Genomic DNA, 19,000 nt, shown 5'->3' with positions numbered 1-19,000 from the left:
AAGTCGTGCCTCCTGAAGCTTCCCGCGCCCCATGCAGGCTTCTCTCTGCTCTGTGTGGGTAAGAATGGTGGCGGGGGGGCGGGGGTGCTGGGCTTGCTAGAGGCCCTCACACAGCCACTGCTTGCTAATGGCTCTAGTGTCCAGAGAGAGGGTGTCTAGAAAACAGCTCCTTCCTCGGAGACCCTCTTCTTCAATGGGCGCTCCTAGGGGTGCTCCTTCCCTGATTGCGAGACTAGGTTTTGAGCACAGCGATCCGCTTTGGATGGATGGACGGACGGATGGACGGACGGATGGATGGATGGGGAATGAAGGGGAATGAATGAATGTTGGAAGGCTGGAGGATGGACGGGTGAGTGGTGCGTGGGTGGATATTTGGATGGTAGATGGGTGGATGGACGCATAGTTAGAGGAATCCTCTCAAAGATCACACACGGTTTATGAAACAGGCTAGGACTGGAAACTGTCCCATTTCCCCTTTTGACCGTCCCCCAAAACACACACATTCCTGGCTGTTTCTTTTCACTCTCTGCTACCCACCGCCTCTCACATTTCCTTCCCAGATGTACTCAGAATAGGAGGCAGAGAATTCCCCAAACCTAAAGCCCTCTGGCCACTGTCACCCCCATGACTTCAAACCCTCCAGGGTGTCCTGAGGGCCCCCTGCTTACCACAGTGGCTCTCGTCAGAGCCGTCCAGACAGTCCTCCCTGCCATCACACAGCTGTCCCTGCTCCACGCAGCCCAGCACCTCACAGGGCACCTGGCCTGGGCTGCACCGCGCAGGTGGGAAGGGCTCTGGGGCGATGCTCTGGCCTGTGGGTACCACCGCAGCCGGCTGACGGGACACCTGCCCACCGCATCCTCCCCCCTCCCGACGTCTGGTGTGCCCCCACTTCCTCCCTCTCTTGGGACCATGGAAAAGTCATGAGCTGTTTCAGGAGGTGTGGCCCAAGTCCTTCCACAACCCTGACCTCAAGGTGTGCCACCTTGAGCCAAGTGGCTAACCCCCTGGAGCCTCTGTTTCTCCAACAGGAATGTTGTTGGGATGCACGGGCTGAGCAAGCAGAAGACCACAGAATCTTACCAGCAAGGGCCACTGGGGTCACCTGGGATGTGGGGGTGGTGGTCACCGTCTGCACAGGCTCCCCAGGACTCAAGTAAGGAGGCTCGGAAGCTGGGGCCCAAGTCACTGGTCCTTTCCCTGCGGGTGCAGGAGAGGGAGGGATGAGGCCCGCCAGCTCCCCTCCCGTGACATGAAGCAGACCCAGGCTCTCGGAAGGGCATCCAGGCTCTGGGTGCTGCAGGGTGAGGACAGACCAGACCCTGCCCCTTCGGAGGGGCTTCGGACCACCGATGAAGTAGGACTCCGTAGTCCGAGGAGCATGAGAGGGTTTACACGAAAGTAGAAAAGCACTTAGGTTGGGGCTGAGATGTGTCCCCGCCTCTCAAGGAGACACACGGGGCCGCTTCCAAGTCAAGGGGACAGTACATTGTTTAAGGCCCTGCACCTGACGACTTCCTGGCAGCGACAGCGGAAAGGGGTTTGAGACTTCTTTGCTGACAAAAGATGAATGTTAAACAACAGCCGTTTTTCTAGAAGCAGATTTAGAATCATACTAGAATTCATCCCACGGTCTGCGTGTTAGGGACGTAAGGGATGGTACAAGTTGCTTCATCTGCGTTTCACAGAAGAATGGCCCACCTCTTACCCCCCTCGCTCTGCGACACCTGTCCTCGGGCTAAGGAGCAGGTGACAGACCCGGGCAGCCACCGGAAGGCCTGTACGTGACCAGCTGGGAGCTCCTTCCCCGCCCAGTTTAGGATGGCGCTGACTTGGTGAGCCCCTCCTCCCTGTCATTTGCTGCCAGCAAGCCCTTCCGAAAGGGGTGCCTGGCCGCATTCGTGGGTGAGCGGAGGGCGCACAGGCAGCATTCCACTGCCCCAGGGAGAGCTGTCCCAGCCAGGGGCCTGGGGAAGGGAGCCATGCTGCAGGGCCCAGGCTTGGCCCAGGGAGCCATCCCGGAGCGTCCAACCCTGGAATCCAGGAGGGTGGGCGGGGCAGGATTTGGCCAAGGCGCCCCTGGTGACCAGGTCTTCCTCCTGGAGGCAACCCTGCTCCACTGAGCGGTGTCAGGGGTCAGCAGGAGACCGACTGCTGAGATGTAACGGTCGCTCCCCCGGGGGCCTAGGGACAGGGGGCCTGGAATTTGTGCACCTACCTGTGGCGGGTATGGGTGACCCTCGCAAGGGATGCCAGCGCTCAGCCTCTCCCAGAGCCTATAAAGGGAGAGGGCTCAGTCACCCATGCAGCCTGGGCCCCAAAGGAGGCAGTTCTGCCTGGTGACTAGGTGACTAGGCACCCACTTATTCCCACTGGAGTGCTCCTTGGTCCCCCAGACCCTCCCCTGTCCCCAAAGTGCAGGGTAGAGTTAGGGAGAGGAGCCCCACTGCCCTGCACACCTCTGGGCTGGACACCCCAGGTACTGGGAGTTCAGGGGCTCTTCTCACTGCCTAGGATTCTGCTCCTGTGCCCCCCCAACCCCTGTCTTCCCCCAGCACCCACGCATGGGGGTCTCGGCGCCGCAATCACTCTCCCCTCTGGGTTCCTGACGGGGCTCTTCCTCAGGGGGCTCCACATTACAGAACTCCCTCGTCTTTCAAGCCTTTTCCAGTAATCCTTGGGGGTCCCCGGGACAATCAGGGCTCTTCCCAGCTCTGAGCGCCTGAGGGCCTGGAGCCAGGCCAGCAGGCATAACTTCACTAGTCATTGGTGAAGACCCTCCAATCGCCCCAATTCTCCAGCACAGGCCTCTGCCCTGTGCTTCTCGGCCGCTCCGGCCTCCAGCTCCCTGTCCAGTACCGGGCTGGCCCCCAGAAGGCTCCTGGGCTGAGGCCGACTCCAGTCGACCAGGGATGCACAGGGAAGCACAGGGCAGAAAGGGAGGAGGACTGCAGGGCAAGCGAACATGGCTGCTGAGGCCCCAGGGCCGGGGCTCCCCATGTCTCTCACTGCTGGGCCTGCTGCTCCCCACTCACCTCCGTGGGCTGGGGGGGCAGCGGTCCAGGCTGGGTGGAAGCTGTCGGGGCTGGGATCGTGGCTGCGGACCAGACTCTAAGAAGACAAATTACTGAGGGACTCCAGGGGCTCTCCCGACTCAGAGCCCCCCCCGCCACCGCCCCCCCGCCACCAGGCAGGGCGCCAGTGTCCTCTCTGGGCAGGCCCAGAGCAGGGCAGGGCTGGGGCACTCCAGCAGGGCACTGCCCGCTAAGATGAGACAAAGGGGTCGCCATCCCACTGGTCTTCAGCGTATTAACGCCCCTGGAGGGCTCGCAAAGCAGATTTCTGTTACAGGCTCAAGGGTCTGTTTCAGTAGGCCTGAGCTGGGGCCTGAGAACCTTCGTTGCTCATGACTTCTGGGGGATGCTGCTGCTGCTGCTGCTGGGCCGGGGCCACATTTTGAGAACCACTAACCTCCAGACTCTAGGGAAAGGGCTTCCGAGAATCCCGTGGTGGGAAGGGGCCTCCAGCCATGGGCACCTCAGGGCTGAAGGCGGTGCAGGGCCTCTCCCACAGGCCGGCCCCTCCACGGATAAGCTGGGCAGCAGGGCACCCACATACCTGCCAGTGGCGGTGGGCGGGGGCGTGCAGCCCTCCTCATCGGAGCCGTCCTCACAGTCCTTCACCCCGTTGCACGGCTCCCCCCGCGGGACACACTCAGCACCCGCACAGCGGCGCCCACCTCCTGGGCATGGGGGCGCCTCCAGCGGGGACACTGGTGGGAGGGCATGGCTGAGGGCTCCCATCTGTCCCGCCCCCTGCACCTGCTCACCCCCAGCCCACTGGTACCTGGTGCACAGCCCAGCAGCTCCACCCCTGGGGAGATGCTGTAGTTGGCGTCACGATGGCTGATGTGGGGCCACACCCGGACGTGCTGTGCCTGCACCATCCGGCCGAAAGTCCACACTGTGGGGGCCCCATCGTCCGAGTTCCTAGCAAAAAGCTGTAGGGACAGGTGTGCACCAGGCCTGAGCTGGCCTTCTCTCTGGGCCACTGCCCTGACCCCACTGAGTGGCCAAACTTCCAGGCACAAAGAGCTCATGCTCTCCTGGCATGAATCATCAGACTCCCTCAAGACTGTGGGTTCTGGCCCAGGTGCCCTGAGGGTGGGGACCAGGCTGTGTCCATTCATGTGTCCCCAGAGACACAGAGAATTCAGAGTAAATATGCGGTTATAGACTAATTCCTCCTGCTTCGTGAGGCTTGTCTCCCCAGGGAGGATACAAACCTCCTAAGGTCAGGGCTGTGTCCCAGCAGTTCCTGACATGGTCCTTGAGATCCTCAGTGAACTTGATGTCACCCTACTCCCCTCCACCCACAGAGCTCTGCACAGCTGCCCTGCAGCTCAGCCACGGCAATGGCTATGACACCCTCCTGACAGTCCCTTCTACTGACAGGTGTTCAACAGGCCTCTAAGGTAGGAATGCCCCTCGGGGAGACTGGGAGGCCCTCGGGAACAAGGACAGTGGGACCCACAAAGAGGCATGGTGGGTCCCTGCCCCAGGAGGCTCGGGTAGCCCTACCTTGGCTGGGGACAGGAGGTCAGTATAGTTGTGCCAGTGTAGACCATCGCTGCTAAACTGGAGGGAGGCGGAGGGCCCAGCCCCCTGCACCATGATGCCTGGGGGATGGGGCAGCAGGCAGAGCTGAAAGAGTCAGCCCCTCCCCCGGCCCACCATCACCACCCATTCCCCCAGCCCCGCCCCCGGCCCACCATCACCACCCATTCCCCCAGCCCCGCCCCCACCACACTGACCAGTGAGGTTCCTAGGCTGCAGCAGGTTGAGCTGCAGGAAGGGGGGGCGGGTGCGCCTCCGAGTGCTCCGACCCTGAGAGCCAGGCCCCTCGGTGGGAGCCCCCAGGAGGGCAGCCTGGGTGGGGGGCTCCAGCTTCAGGCTTCCCTCAGGGAGTCGGGCCAGGCCCAGCGAAGAATAGCAGGGGTCTGGGTGCAGAGGAGAGAGGGGCTGGATGGACTTGGAGAAGGGCAAAGGGTGGCAGGACCCTGCCAGGGGTACAGTCAGGAAGTCCCAAGAGTTGCTGAGGGAGGCCAAGGGCCCTGTGTTGACCTTGACCCGGGATGGAAGGGAGGTCCAGAAAGGGCAGAGTCAGCTTGAGCGAGGATGACTTCCAGATCCTTAGGATAACCTCCCATGGCAGGTGGGGGTAAATCCCAGTGACCCTGCCTCCCTCCCGCTGGGCTACCCCTGGGTCATGTCCACTCTCCGATCCACGACAGCAAGTGGCCCTCACCTCCAGGCGGAGGCAGAACGTAGGTGACCAGAGGGGCTCCGATCTGGGCACTGAGGGCTGGAGAGGGGGCAGGAGTGGCCAGGAGGTGGACCGTCTGGTTCTCACCTATGTAGGGAAACTCAGGGTTCAGGAGGGAGAGACCTGCAGATAGGCTCACAACGGCCCCTGGCCTGGCACCCAGTCCCTCCCCAGCTCTTGGAGCACTTTCTCTTGCAAGACTTCCCAAGAGCTCCCAGAACAACCTCCCAGCTGGGCAAGGCCTGTCCTCCTTCCCTTGGAGTGAGCTACTTCCACCAAATATTTAGAGAACGTAGAATAAGACCGCCAGTCTAAAACCACTTCAGGACCAGGACTAAGCAGCTGCAGTTCCCAATCCAGGGCTATTGCTGCTAATAGGGGACCTTTCTGGGCACTATAAATGGGTATCTTTGGATGGAAGCAGGAGTTGGAGTCTAGCTCCCACTTGCCAACTAACTTGTGCAGTGAACAACCTGTACAACTGTGTATACTGACTCTCCTCTAACCTCAGCTGCCTGTAGGTACACTTTACATACACAGAATCTGGACCCATAAATGCATTAGTTTTCAAGCCTTTGTGTTTTCCTGTTCCATTTGCTTGTTTGTTTGTTTATTTTAAGATTTTATTTATTTCTTTGAGAGAGATAGAGGTAACGACAGAGAACAGGAGCCAAGAGGAGAGGGAGAAGCAGGGTCCCCACTGGGCAGGGAGCCCGACGTGGGGCCAGGACCCTGGGATCATAACCTGAGCCGGAGGCAGATGTTCAGCCAACTGAGCCACCTAGGCGCCCCTTCCAGTTTCATTTGTAAATCAGTTTCCAAGTAAAGATTCTCTTGAAAAAAGTTCAACTTCGTCTTACTTGCTCTTAGGGGAAAGAGAAGGAACCAGACCTGGCCCAGCAGAACCAGAGAAAAGAAAGCCCCCTCAAGGCGGGAGGCAGAAAGCCCCCAGAGGACAGAGGAGGCAGAGATGGAGACCTGACCTTAGGAGGGCAGAGACAAGCCCTTCCCACCCAGACTGCCCCTTCCTTCCCCAGCATCCAGGACCCAGGCTCCCACCACCCAGGCCACGGGGGTAGCCATGTACCCCTGACTCTGGGGCTCCCGCTGAGCACCTGCCATCCCCCTACCCTCAGAGCATGGCAGGTCTGCCATTCCCCAGACCCTGTCATTCCCCAGACCCACTCACCAGGTGGGGCGCAGTGGCAACAGGAGCCTCCCACTCCCTCCATCAGGATCCAGTCCTGCAGACACAAGAGTCGGGCTGGACGTGCCAAGCTGGCCACACGCCAACCTCTGACCCAATCTATCAGCTGCCCACAGCCCTGGCCTCTGCACGCTGCCCTTTTCCGCCCCCCACCCCACCCACTCTGTCCCCTCACCTGGGGGCAGCTGCCCAGTGGGCAGTAGGGGGAGCAGCGCACGGTGCCGTTGTGCAGACACTGGCACACTCTGCAGGGGCCCTCTCGCCAGCGCTCCCCCACTGTGTGGGCCCGGCCCTGCTGCTCACAGCCCGTGCAGGGCTCCGTCCAGCACCTGGAAGAAGGGCCGCTGCTTGCCCACCCAGTGGGCTCCCCCAGGCCACCAGCCTGTCCTGATTTACCTAGAGTGGGTGGCTTCCCAGGACCCGGGGCTTCCAGTGATAGGCCCGGGAAAGCCCTGGGTCAACTGGGATGCGTAGTCTCCCTGTCACGCAGATGCTACCCCTGCTCATGAGAAACTGCAGCTGGCCCCGAAGAGAGGCGTGGGAGCAAATTGTGCCCAAACCCTGGCCTGTGGAGCCCATTTCAGCGGGGGCTGGGCAGGCAGATATGGCTACACCCCTGCAACCCCTCCCACTGAGCTGACCAGAGGACCCATACCTGCCCCTAGATTTCTGGGCTCCCCGCATCCCCCTTTCGGATTTGGAGGGCATAAACTGATGCAGGAGAAGGCCAGGGGTTCCCCAAAACTGCACTGGGAGTCCTGGTGTTGAGATTAATAGGGCTCAGAGTTGGGGAAGTTCCTCATCTAGGCTCCATGTTGCATATGGAAGCATCTCAAGTGAGGGAGAGCTCCCCAGCAGCTCCCTAACTGGGAGTCAGAAGTGAGGGGTAAGGGTCCCTGCAGGTGCCCGTACCTGCGGGCCTTGCGGTGGATGCCCCGGCACTGGCGACCTTGGCCGGAGAGGCGGGGATTGTTGGGGCTCCGGAAGGACCACTGAATGTTCTGGGTCCCACAGGGGCCCAAGCATTCAGCCCAGGGGGACCAGGAGGACCAGCCACAGTTCACTGAGGGAGGACCAAGAGTCAGGGGCCAGAAGAGGGCTGGGGGCCCAGCTGGGTGGCCTGGGAGGGGACGAGGGCCCCCCAGGGAAGGGCCAAGGGCGGGGCCTCACCGGAGCAGGCTGGGTCGGGCCGGCAGCGCTGGGGCCGTCCGTCTTGGCAGGTGCAGAGCTGGCAGTCGGCCCTGATGCGCTGCCCCGGCCGGTACCAGGTGTCGTCCAGCAGGCAGGGGCACTGCTGGGGCCCCACACACCGGCCCTCACTGTCCAGCACCTGGCCGGCAGGGCACCAGCAGCCTAGGGGAGGCGTGGGGTGAGGCTTCTCTGCAGACAGCTCCACCTCCGCAGACACCCCTGCTGCCCCCTGGGCCCCGAGTCCACCTTACCAGGGCCGCTGCAGGGCCGGGTAGCCGCACACTCAGCCTGACCAGAGATTTCATCACAAGTCAGAGGGCAGGGGGCACAGGGCCAGAACACCAGCTGCCCGGAGCAGGTGGCATTGGGACAGCCGGCCTGAGGGCACGGCCCTGAGAGAAAATCAGAACCAGAGTCTGAGCAAGGTGAGTCCCCTGTGGACGAAAGCTCCCCACCGGCAAGCCCTCCACACCCTCCTCCCAGCTGGGCCCTCCTTCCTTGTACTCACTGCTCTGGCGGGTGGTGGGAGGGTCCCCAGGCAGCATGGCACAGGTCCGGCCCCCATTCTGGGGGGGGTGGCACTGTCGCTGACGGGTCACAGTGCCCATGCACGGCTCAGTACACAGGGACCAAGGAGACCAGGGGGTCCATTCGCCATCCACTGCAAGCAGGAGGGGCAGGACAGATTGGGGTTTGGGAGGGCAGGAGGCCGGGCCAGGAGCCCAGTGGTCTTCCTCTCCCTCGCTCTTGCTGGCCCTCCCAGGCACCCCAGGCCCCTCACCTGGGCAGGCAGCCATGAAGCAGGCCTGAGTCTGGTGCTCCGGGCCTGGGCAGTGCTGCAGCACCCGGAGACCAGGGGGGGAGCAGCGGCGGCTCCGGCCCTGCACCCCGGGCCCACATGTCCGGCTGCACGGCCCCCATGAGTTCCAGGGACCCCAGGCCCCACAGCCCTGCTCTTCTGGGGAAGGTCCTAGCTCCCCCACCGATTCACAGTCAGGCTGCCCGTCACACACCTGGGGAAGGGACGGGAGCAAGGTTGCTTTTGAGCGGGGTGTCACGATGGCCCTGCCTCCTGTGCCACCCACTCCCCTCCCCCACTCACCAGCTGGAAACTGATGCAGAGGCCATCAGGGCAGGAGTACTCCGGGCAGGGAGCCCTGGTCCCATTGGGGCCTCCTGGGGCTGTCATCCCCTCTGCGGGGAAGGGAAGAGAAAAGAAATCAGGCCAGGAGTCAGACGCCCTCCCCCCGCCAACCAGCCTTGGCCTCCATCAGGGGCCCGGTGTCCCTACCACAGCCCAGCTCATGTTTGCCCTGGGAACAGTCAGAGATCCCATCGCAGAGCTGCTAGGGGTTCAGGCACAGCCAAACCGCAGTGGGGAGTGTGGAGAGTGTTCCGCTGAGCCTCTGCACCTGCCACCCTCTGTCTGCACAAGGACTGGCAGAGGGGACAAAATGCCCCCAGAAGGGGAGGGCAAGCAGGAGGCAGAGCCAACACTGTATCTGAAACTAGCTCAAAAACACCTTTGGGGGGGTGGGGGAGGGTGTCCAGGAGGGGCCTGTGGACAGCGGCCCCCTCCTCCCGGGGACAGAAAGGGCTCATCTGCAGGGGCACAGAAGGAACTCCCGGGCCGCTGGGGTGGGGCTGGAGGGGTCACCCTCCAAACAGGCCCCCTTCGGACTGCGGAGCCAGGACCCATTCTCACCCCTTCTGGCCCAAATGTGGGCAAAGACAAAAGCCCCTTCTCTCCGCTGGGCCTGGGTGGGAGGGCAACAGTCTTCAAAGAGAATTTCATGGAAAAGATCAAAGGCTCTGATGCCGCAGACCTAAGTGTCCCCGGGGCCCCAGGGGTGCGGCTGGGGGTCGGGGTGGGGAGAGACGGGCCCTGCCCTCTGCGCGCCCGCTGGGCTCTCACCGCAGGCGTCGCGGCCCTCGTCCGAGCCGTCGGGGCAGTGCGGCACGCCGTCGCACAGCTGTGCGGGGGACACGCAGTGCGGGCCGCGGGCGCAGGGCGCGTGGTGCAGGGCGCAGGGCCAGCCGCAGCCGTGCTCGTCGCTGCCATCCGCGCAGTCCTCCTCGCGGTCGCAGCGCCAGCCCCGGGGCGCACACTCGCCGCTGCCGCACCGGAATTCGAGGGGGCCGCAGGGTGGCGCTGCGGGGGCACCCGCGCTAGAACTGGCGGGGTGAGGGGCTCTGGGCCCACCAGGCCCCTTTCCTGTGCCCAGACTTCCCGCACTTCCAGCCTCTCCCTAAGTCCACGCGCTCCCGCATTTCACACCCCACCCCACTGGTTTCCCAAAAGATCTCCCCTCGCCCAGGAATTCCATGGGCCACCCCAACCCCCTCACCTCAGTGGGAGCACCTCGGATGTCAGGAAGTAAGGTCGGGACTCTTCCAGGCCCTCTCAAACCCCTTTCAGGAGGCTGGTCTGTGCCCGCTCCTCACCCCACCACCTGCCCCAATACTTCCCTCTGAGATGCTCCCCCCAACCCTCTTCCCCAGGACTCCAGCTCTCCCCCTTTCCCTCCAGGACACTCACCAGGGCTGGCGCTGGTGGGGGGAGTTGGAGCAATCATCCCAAAGCCAGTGGAAGGGCCAGGCAGAGTGCCAGCTGGGGGCGTGGGCAGCGAAGGCAAGGAGCAGTGCCCAGGTCCCTCGTCCGCTCCATCTGGGCAGTCCCAGATTCCGTCACACAGCAGGATGGCCCCCACGCATGTGCCATCAACGCAGGACAGCTCCCCAGGAGTGCAGTTCAGCTGTCCTGCAGCCAGAGAAAAGAGGAAGTTGGTCCCAGGGCCCTGCCCCTTAAGCTTGCTGTTTGGGGTGCCCCATTCCCACATCTCCAGGTGCCAGCTTCTCAGCAGGAACCTGAATTTCAGGGGAAGGAGGGACGGCAAGAAGCTTGGGGCTCACAAGACAGGCCTTGTGGGAGGGGGTGCCTGGTGGACTGGAGTGCTGAACGAGACCACCCACCCAGACAGGCCTCCTCATCAGCAGCATCTGGACAGTCGGGATGCCCGTCACAGAGCAGGGCCAGGGGCAGGCAGCGCCCATCAGTGCAAGCCAGTGAGCCACGGGGGCAAGGGCAGCTCTGCTCATCCGTCCCGTCTCCACAGTCGTCCTGCCCGTCACAGCGCAGGGCCAGGGGCAGGCAGTGGCCGGAGCTGCAAGACATCTGGCCCTCCCCACAGCCTGGCGTGGCACAGCCTGGCATGGGGCAAGCAGGCAGGGTCAGGATGACAAAGGTCCTAGAGGAGCCACACTCCTCCACCGACCCCGGAAAGACCAGACCAGCCCTGCCCACCAGCTGCTCACACCGGCAGCAGCTAAGGACACGTTTTAGTGACACATGCAAAGACTGACCTGTCAATCAGCCACTGCCCCACATGGGCAAGGACACTCACCCTCTTCGTCTGAGCCATCGCCACAGTCATCCTGGTTGTCACAAAGCCACCTGTGGGGCACACAGTGCCCACTCTCGCGGCATGGGGCCTCTCCCTCCATACAACCAGGCTCTGGCTCCTCACAGACGGAACTGTCGCTCCCACAAAGCCACTGCCTTTCCTTGCATGTGCTGAGCACACAGTGAGCTAGGATCAGTCACAGTGCTGGGCTTTGCCAGCCTGGGGTCAGGGGACTCTCCAGAACCACCCCCCACACTCACCAGTTCCCACAGTCCTTCTGCAGCACAGTCCCCGGTAGGAAGAAGCTGCCCCCGGACTCACAGGGGCAGGAAGCTGGCTCTAAGCAGACCCCTCCTGGGATTACAGAGGACAGGACTGGAGCAAAAGGGGCACAGCAGGGGCGCCTGGGTGGCTCAGTGGGTTAAGCCTCTGCCTTCAGCTCAGGTCATGGTCTCAGGGTCCTGGGATCAAGCCCCGCATCGGGTTCTCTGCTCAGCGGGGAGCCTGCTCCCCCCTCTCTCTCTGCCTACTTGTGATCTCTTTCTTTGTCAAATAAATAAGTAAAGTCTTAAAAGAAAAATATTTTAAAAAGGGGGAACACAGCAGCCCCTGGTGCCAGCCCTGTCACCACGGCCATGTGGCTCTCCTCCCCCTCCCAGCGCTGCCTCCCTCCTGCAGATTCTGATGCTACCCACCATGCAGCAGGGTCCCCTCGGGGCAGAAGCAGCCCTCCACACAGGCGATGGCCTGGCAATGCCAGCCGGGCTCGGGACCATGGTCATGGCAGGTGGGCGGACACATGGAGCCACAGGCCTCATACACCTGGCCTCCCTCACACTGCAGAGCTGGGGAGAGGAGAGCAGCTTGGGTCACGGTGGCTCGAGGGCACCAGGATCCAACAGCTGCAGGCGAGCGAGCCCAAGATGATACACACGGGGCGGCGTGGGGGGCATGGGGCAGACTCTCGCAGAGCCCCTCCCAAGGCTGTTTACAACATGAAGGTTCTACAGGAAAGCAAGCTCCGCGTGCTTGGTTCATCTAGAAAAGTGTGTCCACCACGAGTATTTGCCCTTGAAAGCATACAGGGCTTGCCTGCAGGCCAGGAGGAACATCCAGGGAGGAGGAACGGAGGGCACGGTGGGGTTGGGCATCGGGGACCGAGGGCAGGGCACACTCACGGCAGAGCTCCTGGCTGCGCCAGCGCACAGGGAGCCCGTGCCGGGCACACTCGTCTGCGTAGGTGGCAATGGCCGAGCAGAGACACTCACAGTCGCCCCCCGAATCGCAGCTGTGAAAGGCATTGTTCAGCTGCCGGACCCCCTCCCCGCCCCCTCCCCGCCCTTTCCCCCCCATCCCCCGGCTCGCCCCTCTCACCCGCAGGCATCATACACACACCACTCATAGTGCTGCTGCGGGGGCACCTCCGAATGGCAGCGGGCAAAGAGCGGCTGCAGCATCACTGCGCAGCGGGCACGGGCCCAGCCGGCCCGGTGGGCGTTCACCTGCGGGCACAGTGCCATGGACCAGCCAGACCCCACCCACAGCACCCAGTCCGGCCCCGCAGGTTGCCTGCAGCTCCCCCCACCCACCCACATCCTTCCCCCTGCCTGCCCGTGCTCACGGTGCAGGGGTGTGGCAGGTCTCCTGGCTCAGGGCAGAGTGGACTCAGGTGCCAGGAGTGGGCAGCCAGCTCAGCAGTGGGTTCCAGGACGCCCTGGCGGCTCCGCAGGTCGTTACTGGCATCTCCATCAAAATCTCCACACAGCCCAGACACGCGGCCGTGGAACTGTGGGGACAGATGCACCAGGACCCGGGTGCCTGGGCAGAGAGGGCAGAATGGTGGAGAAATGACCCCATGGGCCTTCCTCAGGGGTGGGAGAAGACCAAGGGCGTACGTCTAGGGGGCTAGGGCAGAAGTGGGAGCCTACTCTCCTAACCAGATCCAGCGGGCTGGGCTCTAGTGGGAACCGGGCTCCAAGACAGACTGGGACACCCACCAGCCCCAGAGGCCTTGATGGCCAGAGGCTCAAGGGCAGCCCTGCTGTGCCGACCAGGCAACTGCCTCCCATGCCAGGGGTTACTTCAGCTTTCCTCCATTTCTCAGTAACTGTTTTTCTAAAATGCCAACTGCTTGGGTTTGGGTGGTGGGAGGTTAGATTTATTTTCATTTCTTCTTTCCCAAACAGGGTATTTTCTAAATGTTTCCTTGGCGAGGAGGTATTGCTTTTACATTGAAGAGAAACATAATTTTAAAAACATAATTTGGGAACTCCCACCACTTTTACAGAAAGGGAAGAATATGGGGGGAGTCAGCCTCATGATGCTAAGGCGGGCACGGGTCAGATGGTTAAGCGCAGGGGTCTGACCTCCATCCCACAGCAGGCTGAGGCCCAGGCGGGTCGTGAGCAGCAGGAAGAGACCAGCACGACGCAAGCTCAGCCCAGGGCCCGTGTAGACTTTGGGGGGCGTTATGCTCACCCCATTCACTGTCACTGCCCGGCCTATGGAAGGAGAGAAGTGTCTGGGCTCTGCCTTGGAGTCAAAGGGCCACTAGATCCCTAGGAGCCCCTCCCCAGCCTGCCTCCAGCCTTCCTTTTGCATCTTCAGCTATGTGACCTTGGGTAAGTCATTAGACCTCCCTGGGCCTTAACTTCTTGGAACCTTCCAGAATTCAGATTCCTAACCAAGAAGAGAGAGAGGAGAGACACCAGCCCCGCTGTACTGATGGTGAGCAGTGGGGGACCCCAGGCCTTGCCCCAGCCCCCCACCCCCGTGCAGAAATGTAATGCCAGCCGGCGTGCCCCCCGCTGGCAGTGCCACCCTTCCATGCCGCACCACCTCTGAGCATGTGCACGATGGTGCTCTGTAGCTGCACGGTCAGCGCCTTGGTGCAGGTAAGCCCGCTGGCCCCACAGGGCAGGTTCTGGGCGGAGATGGTGAAGCGGCCGCCGGCTTCTCGCACCAGCAGATATTCACAGGCTCCGGGGAAGGTGAAAGCCAGCCCATCAAAGGTCACGTAGTGGGGGGCGCCCGATGCCTGGCACCACCCACCACACTGGTGGCCTGTGCAGTGCCACTGCCGAGCCTGACACACGCTGTGGGTGGGGGTGGGGAGACAGAGGCGTGAGGATGAATCCTGGGGAAGCAGCTGTCCAGGTTCCGAGCAGCCGACCCTCAGCGTGGGGGGAATCCTGGAGAGCTTCCCTTGCCCAGGCCAGTCTGGATACCCCAGCTCATCCCAGTTCAAAGGGCTAGGCATACCAAACGTTGCAGTCCTCCTGGATGGTAGCGTTGGGCGGATACCACTGCCCACCGTGACGGCAGGGGCAGAGCTCAGGAGGCACGCAGCGCTCGTGCTGGGCAGAGGTCGGGGACAAAGGGGCACCTTGGAGGGCTGCCTGACCTGCCGCCCAGTGTTTCAGACAGCCAGGGGGGTTGGGGCAGTGCCCTGGGGTACAGCAGGCCCCGCGATGCCCCATGCAGCCCCCTCCCAGACTTACCAGCAGCACAGTGCCCGGGGGACAGACACAGCTTCCCAGGCTGTCTGGGGGACAGGAGTGGTTGGTTCCAGGGCTGTCACAGGTGAGAAGGCAGGCACCAGGGACATAGACAAGGTCACCGGGGCAGAATGTCCGCTGGGGGCCACAACGCTGAGCAGAGCAATTCCAGAGGCCCCTCTCCTGGCAGACACTGCCGAGGACAGGAGCCAGGTAAGAAGCAGGCCCAAGGCAGAGCTCACCTTCAGGCACCTCTGGTCTGACCTGGGAGAGTCTCAGGAACCCAGGGGGTCCGAGCCCCTAATGCTGACTCCAGAGACCTGAGCATCTCACCCCCCACAGCCCAATTATAAGCACGGGAAGTAGGGCTGCTCCCAGCACCAGGCATACCTGGGATGGACATGGTGACCCCAGCTCCAGTGGGGCCATTCTCTGGGCTTTGAGGTTTTCGAAGAACCCCACCCCCAGCCAGGTAGGAGAGGGATTCCCTGAAGTCTCATCCTCACCCACAAAGCCCTGGCCATTGGCTCTGTGTCCACAGGTCCAGAACTGGCCTTTACTTCTCCCTAACCCTTGGAGGAGCCTCTGGACCACACTACACCAGAATTCAGAGATCTGGGTCCTAGTCCTTCATCGCTATGTGACTCTGCAAGCCATGTAGCCTATTCAAGCCTCAGTTTCCTCATCTGCAAAATGGGAACAATTCTTCCCCTCCCTACTTTATCAGGTCGTTGTAAGAATTCAGCAGAATTAAATAAGAGAACATACTGGAGTGCTTTCTGGGCCTGAAGTGCTCCACAACCAGGGCAAAGCTAGGACTGCTCAGTCACCCCACGTATGCATGCCAGGCCCTAACCCACAGTGCTACAAGCCTGGCCCCTCTTCTCTAAGCTCCATCTCTTCACCCTCCAGCTCTCTGCCTCCCCCAAGGCCACCGCCCTCACCAGTGGTTACAGTCCTTCATGGTGACACTGCCAGGTGCATAGCGCTGAGTTCCAAGCTGGCAGGAGCACAAGCTGGGGGGCACACACTCGCCCTCGGGGTCCCGTAGCAGTCCTGAGGGGCAGTTACAACCAGACACACAGCTCCCCAGCTCCTCACAGTCTTCTGGCTCCCCACAGTTTTGACCACACGCTGGGGCACACTCCTGGTACTCCTGGCCGCTGGGACACGGGACAGCTGGATGCAGAGACACAGAGACACGGGCAGGTCAGGGGCATGACTGCCGCTGCTCTGCCCGCCCTTCTGGAATTCACACCCCCCAGGCCTCTGAGAGACGGCAAAGCCAGCAATGTGCTCAGGTCAGAGGGCTTCTTTGGGATCTCTCTGGGCTATTCCTGGAAGGGGCTGGCTGGCTGAGCAAACTCACAGCACAGTGTCTGGGACCTCCAGAGAGACAGGGCACCCTCCCGGGCACAGCGACGAGCAAAGGCAGCAAGCACAGGGCACAGGCAGTCCTTGCCAGGAGCACAGCCACACACGGCCGCCAAGCAGCGCAGGTGGAACGGCTCCCTGTCGACCAGCCCTTGGCATTCCTGAGTGGGGAGCGGAGGAAAAAATTGGGTTGGCTCCTCCTCCACAGATTCCCCTGTCCCCTCCGGCCCCCTTGGCCAACTCTCTGTGCCACGGTACCCCTTGCCACGGCAGGGAGTTGGGCCCTCCCCAGAGCCCAAGAGGAGGGCAGAGCAGGTGCTGACCCCATCTTACATGTGCGAACAGCCCCCTCCCCACAGTCTGGCTACCTGGAAGGTTGGGCCATGCAAGACGGCACAAGCTGCCTCTGCAAAAACGTGGCGCTGAGTGTGGGTGCTGCAGGGGGAAAGTAGGGCGCTGTCTTCTGAGGGGCACCTTCCCTCGCCTGCCACCTGGAACTTGCTAGCAAAGGCTGCGGTGCTGGTCTCCACATCGCCGGCAGGTGTCAGGAAGTCATCCTGCTGGTTCCAGGTGAAGGTGCCACACAGACCCTGCACCTGGGCCAGAGGAGTGGGCATGGGGCAGTCACATCCGGGCCCACTGTGGCGTGGTCCAGCCACTCGCCGGCCCCGCAGCATACCTGGCGGGCATGGCGGGGGTCCAGAGTGATGTAGGCTGCAGGGTCAGACACTCCCCACAGGACCTGGGCCCCAGGCCAGCGCAGCAGTAGGAAGGTGGAGGAGGCGCGGGAAACACTGAGGCCCTTGGGCCCGCTCCATGGCAAGCCCACGTCCTGCCCATCGATGAGTACAGCTCCTGGAACAGGGGCCTGTGAGGGGCTGCTCCTGCAGGGCGGGGCTGAGGAGGACTGGGGGTGAGCACATCCCAGGAGAGGGCTACCTGAGTCTCTGAGCTGGATGTGCGTGTCTCCCAGGGACACAGAGATGGCGTGGAGGCAGCTCCCAGTGTCACAAGCCCCGTGCTCCAGCACAATCAGCGGCTGCCCCTTCAGGTCCTGGGGCAGATGGTGAGGAATGTGGTAGGGTGGGGGTGGGCGAGACCCAGAGAACAGTGTCTGTTCGGCACCTTCTCCTGCTCTACCCAACGCAGGCAGGTGTGGAGCTTAACCCTGGCAAGCGCTGGCACTTGTGAGTATCTCTATGTGCACGTGCATACAGGAGTGTGCAAATATGTGGAGGTGTGTGTGTGTTGGTGCAAGGTGCCTTCCCCTCCCCTCTCCCAGTGGGTATGGATGCTCTCTGCTCTCTGTCTCTGTGTGTGCACGCGCTAAATCTGCAGTGAAGTACACACGTGTTTGTGTCCATGAACCTGAACTTGGTAAGTCACCTAACTTGGCTGGAAGAGGGCTGGGGAGGAAGGAGAACCCATATTTCTCCTCGGGTTGTTTTGCAGGAAATAGCCTGTGATAAGCCCAGCCTGTGCCATCTGTGAGAAAGGACTGTGAGGATGGGTTTTGCCTTGTGTCCAAGGGCTAAGGTAGGAGCCGTCGCGGAACTCAAGGGGAGGTTTACGGGTCTGCGGCAAGCCATCCTGCCTCCAGAGTCAATTCTCTCTCAGCTTTTCCCGAAATGGCTGTGTGTTTCTCATCGATTTATGGAGAGGTTTCCCGACAGTCACCTCTCCCCTACAGCACCCCAGCGAGGGCTCCTCCCGGCGTTAACCCCCTACCCACCTGCACCAGGCTGGAGCGGCAACCCGGGCTGCCGCGGAAGGAGAAGCTCCGCCCATCGAAGGTGAGGTAATGCCCGTCCCCGCCCACCGCGCACTCGGCTGGGCACGGCGCCTGCGCGCAGAGCCAGCGGCCGTCCTGGCACACGCTGCGGGCGCACAGGGCGGGGAGCGCGCTCAGATGCAGCGCCCACGACGCCCGGCCCCCAACCAACCCCTTGGCCCTCCCTCCCCCAGCCGCCCCTCTCTAACCCTGCAAGGCCTGGAGGTCAGCCGGCGGAGATCACCGGCTAGGTCTTTAAGCAGGGCCATCAATTATGCCATGAGAAGTCACAGGTCCCTTGTGAGGGGCCCCCCGGAAGGGGAGGCAGGTTGAGGACATAGCATAAGGGCGGGCTCCGAGGGGACCACGCGGCCTCCAACCCCAGCCCAAGACCCAGCGAGGCCCGCGGACCCACCACGGGTTGCACAGCTGGCGCACGGTGTCCCCGGGAGCGTAGCGCCGGCGCCGGTGGTAGCAGGGGCAGCGGGCAGCAGGCACACAGAAGGCGCCGTCCCAGAAGAGGCCGGGCGGGCACTCGCAGCCGCTCACGCACGCTTCCCGGCAGGACCCCTCTCCTCCGTCCCCCACTGCTGAGCAGCTGGGTGGGCAGGCCGAGACGCAGTCTGAGTAGAGCTGGCCCCCCGGGCACAGACGCTCTGTGGGCACACGAGTGGGCTGTGAGTTCCGAGGGTTCCCCTCCTCCCGCCAGACCCCCACCCCTTGCCCGCAGCCCGCAGAGAGGGTGCTTGGGAGGAGGCCCAGCGCTCAGGAAGCAGGGGCCACAGGGCTGCCATCGGTCGGTTCCGATTCTGCAGGGTGGGGAGGTCAGGAGTTCTGCAAGGAGTGCCAGGGACCAGCCCTACCGCAGAAGCCTGGCTTCCTCCAGCCCACGTGGATGTGCTGCTTGGCACACTCCTGGGCATAGTTGGCCAAGGTGCTGCACACGGCTTCCCGACGGGCCTCTTGCCCACTGCCTGCTGGGGCCCCAGAACAGTAGGCAAAGAGGCAGGCCTGGTGGTACTCAGCAGGGGGGACCTTCAGAGAAAGGACAGCTCCTGAGTCACCAGCACTCCTTGCTCTTGCTTCAGTCATGCCCTGACTTATAATCAAACACAGTGAGCACTAGAAGGGACCTCTGAGATCCTACATGCAAAGCAGTGACAGGACCCGATTTCCTGTTCGGCGCCCCTCCAGAACCCACTCTTTCCCGCCCCTCCCGCGGTTGATATCC

General features: G+C 62.4%; 1 protein-coding gene across 1 annotated transcript in view; it reads right to left on the bottom strand.

Moving 5' to 3' along the window:
* Positions 1-19,000, bottom strand: part of LOC125081017 (SCO-spondin-like) — a 51,827-nt gene that overhangs the window by 28,368 nt on the left and 4,459 nt on the right. Inside the window, exons 10-47 of the mRNA XM_047695391.1 lie at positions 18,633-18,804; positions 18,185-18,425; positions 17,731-17,875; positions 16,938-17,052; positions 16,678-16,853; positions 16,367-16,594; positions 15,994-16,159; positions 15,569-15,803; positions 14,628-14,817; positions 14,389-14,483; positions 13,966-14,222; positions 13,494-13,628; positions 12,749-12,945; positions 12,502-12,629; positions 12,306-12,415; positions 11,823-11,972; positions 11,388-11,481; positions 11,128-11,297; positions 10,697-10,930; positions 10,263-10,484; positions 9,639-9,875; positions 8,826-8,917; positions 8,505-8,736; positions 8,232-8,384; positions 7,975-8,115; positions 7,703-7,885; positions 7,445-7,595; positions 6,708-6,861; positions 6,515-6,569; positions 5,308-5,412; positions 4,814-4,999; positions 4,581-4,678; positions 3,847-4,000; positions 3,619-3,772; positions 3,036-3,111; positions 2,219-2,276; positions 1,097-1,200; positions 669-867 (exon numbers count right to left, since the gene is read on the bottom strand). Coding sequence (XP_047551347.1) covers positions 669-867; positions 1,097-1,200; positions 2,219-2,276; positions 3,036-3,111; positions 3,619-3,772; positions 3,847-4,000; positions 4,581-4,678; positions 4,814-4,999; positions 5,308-5,412; positions 6,515-6,569; positions 6,708-6,861; positions 7,445-7,595; positions 7,703-7,885; positions 7,975-8,115; positions 8,232-8,384; positions 8,505-8,736; positions 8,826-8,917; positions 9,639-9,875; positions 10,263-10,484; positions 10,697-10,930; positions 11,128-11,297; positions 11,388-11,481; positions 11,823-11,972; positions 12,306-12,415; positions 12,502-12,629; positions 12,749-12,945; positions 13,494-13,628; positions 13,966-14,222; positions 14,389-14,483; positions 14,628-14,817; positions 15,569-15,803; positions 15,994-16,159; positions 16,367-16,594; positions 16,678-16,853; positions 16,938-17,052; positions 17,731-17,875; positions 18,185-18,425; positions 18,633-18,804 — 5,992 coding nt within the window. The remainder of the gene's footprint in view (positions 1-668; positions 868-1,096; positions 1,201-2,218; positions 2,277-3,035; positions 3,112-3,618; positions 3,773-3,846; positions 4,001-4,580; positions 4,679-4,813; positions 5,000-5,307; positions 5,413-6,514; positions 6,570-6,707; positions 6,862-7,444; positions 7,596-7,702; positions 7,886-7,974; positions 8,116-8,231; positions 8,385-8,504; positions 8,737-8,825; positions 8,918-9,638; positions 9,876-10,262; positions 10,485-10,696; positions 10,931-11,127; positions 11,298-11,387; positions 11,482-11,822; positions 11,973-12,305; positions 12,416-12,501; positions 12,630-12,748; positions 12,946-13,493; positions 13,629-13,965; positions 14,223-14,388; positions 14,484-14,627; positions 14,818-15,568; positions 15,804-15,993; positions 16,160-16,366; positions 16,595-16,677; positions 16,854-16,937; positions 17,053-17,730; positions 17,876-18,184; positions 18,426-18,632; positions 18,805-19,000) is intronic.

This window comes from Lutra lutra, chromosome 11 (assembly GCF_902655055.1).
Source record: "Lutra lutra chromosome 11, mLutLut1.2, whole genome shotgun sequence".
Taxonomy (NCBI): domain Eukaryota; kingdom Metazoa; phylum Chordata; class Mammalia; order Carnivora; family Mustelidae; genus Lutra; species Lutra lutra.
This window is presented reverse-complemented; position numbering and strand designations above follow the sequence as displayed.